General features: G+C 36.2%; 1 protein-coding gene across 1 annotated transcript; it reads right to left on the reverse strand.

The window, feature by feature from the left end:
* Nucleotides 1-1,393: 1,393 nt before the first annotated feature.
* LOC141711023 (uncharacterized) lies at nt 1,394-2,263 on the reverse strand. Its single transcript, XM_074513487.1, has one exon. It carries the CDS (start codon nt 2,261-2,263, stop codon nt 1,394-1,396), a length of 870 nt encoding a protein of 289 aa, XP_074369588.1.
* Between the last annotated feature and the right edge of the window lie 2,672 nt (nt 2,264-4,935).

The raw sequence follows: 4,935 nt of genomic DNA on the forward strand, positions 1-4,935 counted from the left end.
ACTGAAAATGGGAAAATGAAAGAAACTCTCAAATGTTTTAGTCATCCGCAAGATTAACTACGTATTGATCAAACTCTGTGTCCTCATTTTTGTTAGCAATCTCATCATCTATATCCTCATCTTCTTGTATCTGAGGGGATGTATGTATATGACCTCCCTCCCCATGTCCGTGGGTTGAGGCGTACGTACTCGGTCGTGTATGACGCGATGGCCAGGGGTCGGGGCCCTTTGTGCTATGACAGATGGTTGTAGCCATACCAGCATCATCGTGGCCCTGAGAAAAATCCCCTAGTTTGACAATATATTTTGCATATTTTATATCCCACTGTTGTTCCTCTTCACGTATCCTTTCAGCCCTACATTTTTCGATGTCATCCTCGTACTCCCTTTTTCTCATCTCAAGCTCGTCCTCCATGAAGTGGTAGTGTTTGCACATTTGCTTTAACTCATAGTCATGTTCCTCCTTGGAAATGTGTCCAGCGTTGAAACTCTTGTTTATGTTTTCTTCATACTCGATGGAGGACCTCATAAACTTCAAGTGCATTTCCCCATAGCCAACAAACTGTTCATTGTCACGGACGACATACCCTTGTGCGGCCCGTATACCTCTCATTCTTCTAACAAATTGTTTTATAAGACATAGTTCTGCTCGTTTTGCTTCAGTAGCTGCCTGAGATTCAGTCCATTTATACCAATTAACTTCCCCGTTATTCACAATATCAGAAGTTGCGTGTCCCTTACCCTTGTCCATGGCCCGAGTGTAGAACTCTAAAAATTTAGAAAAAGTATTACTAGAAAGGGGGGGTTTAGAAAATGTAGTTGATGACTTATAGTTTTTCATATATTTATAGGCAAAGTTTTACATTGTTCAAATGTTATATGAAGTTGTGTAGTTAAGAATGTGAAAATATTTGATGTCATTGGGGCAATAATTTTAAAGATGAAAGTATCCATTTGTGTCATTGATTTGAGAACATAACCTGAGTTGTCAAATCAATTTGAAACATTTGCATGTGACTACTCCTGTGAATTTATGAAATGTGCAGTTCCTTTAAGTACACACAGTACTTATTTTAACTTATCATATTTGTGAGAAGAATTGCACATGGCATGTTCTACTGCAACTTCGTGAAATCATTTGACAAGTCGACTTTACTTTTTAAAAGTTGGCAAGTCGAGTTTAGTTTTATAAAGGTTGATAAGTCCAGGATCTATGGTGGATACTGAATGTTTATAGATGTTAGTAAGTTGTTTTGATTCATATGTTTTTGCGAGGGTGTCTAAGAATAATTTGCATACTTGTGGACTTTTATAATGTAATTTTGTGTGGATCCACCTTATGAATTCCCGTGAAATTGAAATTAAAATCATAGTGAAAAGTACATTATCATATTTATGTAGCAGGGCACAATGGACATTTTTTACTCCATTTTGTGTGACCTTCTTGATGGCAGGCGCTGCATTTGTTGGCCGAATGTGAAGCATCCATCTCCGTTCTTATTCTCACGGATTGCCCCTTTTCACCGCGTTTTTTCTTCTTCTTCTTGAGGGACTCATCGGCCACCAACTTACCATACATTTTCCATTTAAGGGGTAATTGATAGTTCCAATATTCAGCTGGTTGTAGTGGATATATTAATGGCATATATAATTTTTGTTGTTCTCCGTTGTAGTGAGAAGGTTCAATGAGATGCTTCCATTGAATGCTATTTTTCATACATCCTGCAACTGCATGAGAGCTCGGCATATGATTTGTTGCCCATTTCCCGTACATGCAAATACGCTCTTTTAGCTTAACAACCTGTGTATTGCCTCCCTTTACCCCACCTTTGAACATGTACTGATGCGTACGTACACTAAACATCGCTTGCATACGACTATAAGTTGTGACCATGTGTGCGGAAGCCTTGTTTTCTATCTTAGAAAGCATAGCTGATGAACGTGAACACAAATCTTCCCTTATTTGCATGATGTCCTCAATAATATTTCGATGTTTGTCCAGAATTCGTACAGTCTTGTAAAATAGATACTCCATCATTGCTGTAACAGGAAGGAAACGAGCTCGGCGTATATTTCCATTGAAGCCTTCCATGATGTTTGTGGTAGTTTGTCCGTAACGAAAACCATTTGTGTCGTAACACAGTGTCCATTTCTCGGCGGGTATTTTGCGAAGATATTTCAATGCCGGAGGGGATATCTCACCAATACTCTTCATACAGGCTTCATGTTTCCATACTTGCGTGGTACTTCCAGCTTTCCACATTAACTTTCGTAATTCACTGCCCGGATGCAACAAGTATCTTCCCTCTATATTTTCCCTTAAGGAATGTTCCGTCAATTGAAATGACTGGTCGTGCATGTTTCCACCCATCCATCATTGCTTTGAGACACCAAAATATACGCTTGCAAACAGACGTACCCCGTTCTTCAGAATGAGGAACAGCATCAATCTCAACAGCAGATCCAGGATTAGCTGTTAAGATTGCTGCGAAGAACATTGGAAGACTTTCATATGTTGTAGCCCAGTTACCATATACTTCTTCAATTGCTATCTGCTTCCCTCTCCATGCTTTGTTGTAATTAACTTGGTGATTGTATTCTTTGATTACAAGTGGCAAGATCATTTTGATTGCTATTTCAGGAGTCTCTATGGCCTATGATAGCCAATCATGAATGTCATCTAAAATTAATCCCTCAATATAAAGAAATAACATATTTAAAATTTTACAGCTAATATTGGTACTGAATTATGTAAAAAATAACTTACAAGGGGTTTGACAATCTTGGAAATCATTCTTGCAGATAATTTTTTGTGATCCTGCAACGGCTGATTAACCATGCAAACATGTTGATCTTTAATAACAGTTATCTCAAAACATCCATGTGTCTTCTTTTTCGAAGCCGTTAACCTCCAATTACATCCGATCTCCGTGCACTTTACAGCTAACTGAGACTTATTACTCTTCGTCACAATGTAGTTCCTATCAGTCGCTATATATACCTTCCTTATTGCATTTATGAGGCTATCTTTGTCAGGGAATAAACGTTTAAGATATAGTTCCACATGATCCTCATCACAATCGAGATATATGTCGTTACGATTGTCCACCTTAGGAGCTGTATATTCCTCGGTGACAAACCATGGTGCCCTAGCAACATGATGATGAGGGACAACTGCCCGAGTAACTTGTTCCCCCTATTAGAATTTCCTTCCTCATCCTCACTCTCAGAATCTTCATCTTCATCGTATGGCTCAAAAAGGTCATCACTAGATTCATCATCGTCCTCTGGCTCCCAACCCTGAAAATCAGGTTCAGTAAGGGCTAACTACTTACCTGCACTTGTTTGAGCTACATTCCTCGCCGGAGAGATATTCATATCATCAATCCCTCCTCTATCTTGTTCACTAGAACCACCTTCATAACCTCCATAATTTGGAGTGAACTCCCTTCTATAGACACTTTGTTGGTTCAAACACCCCTCATATCCTCCACCATCTTGGATATACTCCCTTTCGTATCCACCTTATTGACCGGACCCCCCTGCACCCCTTCTTTAGGTTTGTTGAGTAAACTCCTCTTCATACGCAGGATGCTGACTAGTTCTCCCTCCAAAGCCTTGAAATACTTGATTTGACCACCCACTCGAAGGGTATGCAGGATATTGAGATCCCCAATTCTCTGCTTGCACATGGGGCTGCGAAGGTTGTGATCCCCAATTTTGTTGAAACGAGTAGGGGTCATCATTATGTATGTGCTCAGCTTCAATGAACAACGAAACATTGCCACATCCATTAAGCATATTCTCAGGAATCCTTAACATGATTTTGACATCACTATCACAATTGATATCGCCAAGATAAAAAAGCTTCGACAAGGTTGAATTTTCCTAAGCGAGGATACTTAAAACGCATCTTTAAATTCCAATGATGAGGACTGATTTGCATTAGATCGTACACAATATTTCTAAGCTCATCATATTTGGTTGTAGGTGTAACATACTGCATTTTCTTGGGATCGATAGAATAATGGATATTTCCATCATCTCGAATAATTTCTCCACCCCAAAAGAAATTTACATGCACGAAACCATCCATTTCCCTAAAATATGAAAGTAAGAAACTGTGTTGAATGATGCTTTGCAGCTAAGAAAATGGTTGTAGTTATGATGAAAAAATGCAATGAAGTCTGAGGGTGCTTTAATGAGAAACTAAAGTGATAGGATAAGAAGGAAATCTGATGAAAGGTCTGTAGAAAATCTGAAAAGTTGTTTCTTGAAAATCTCACCATAATGAAGATAAGTGATATCTCCAAGAAGAAGAGAAGATAAGATGTGTTGTTCATAAATTTTTACAGTTTCAAAATATGTTTTAAAATTTATATTTCCAACAAATAATTATAAATTTTAAGAAATTATAAAAATGATTATTCCAATTTTAAAATTTAAGATAATGATTATTAGAATTTCATAATTTTAGATATTATTTAAGATATTGAAATATGATATCAAATTTTAATTATCAATATTACAATTTTATTATTTAAGATATTGAAATATGATATAAAATTTTAATTATCAATATCACAATTTTATTATTTAAGATATTAAAATATTACAATTTTATAATTAATGATAGTAAAAAAGTTTATTTAAAAAAATAATACTATGTCAAATAATTATTCAAATTTGAGAAAAATCAGATATTTAATATTATATTATGAGTACAAACATTTATCTTAGTTTAAAATATTTATTATAATTTTATATTTCGAATTGTTTGTTTAATGGGTGCAACTTCTGTTTGGATTTACAAAACATTTATCAGTTTTATGCAATGAAGTGTACCCTGCCTAGCTCTAATTATTCCTCAAAATTCAAACACATAAATTGCACATTACGTATTACATAAAATGGAAACATGATAAACAATTACAG

Source organism: Apium graveolens, chromosome 1 (genome assembly GCF_009905375.1).
Source record: "Apium graveolens cultivar Ventura chromosome 1, ASM990537v1, whole genome shotgun sequence".
Classification (NCBI taxonomy): domain Eukaryota; kingdom Viridiplantae; phylum Streptophyta; class Magnoliopsida; order Apiales; family Apiaceae; genus Apium; species Apium graveolens.

Excerpts from the sequence above, each read along its gene's own strand:
- LOC141711023 (XM_074513487.1), bottom strand. The coding sequence starts at position 2,263 with ATGTGGAAAGCTGGAAGTACCACGCAAGTATGGAAACATGAAGCCTGT.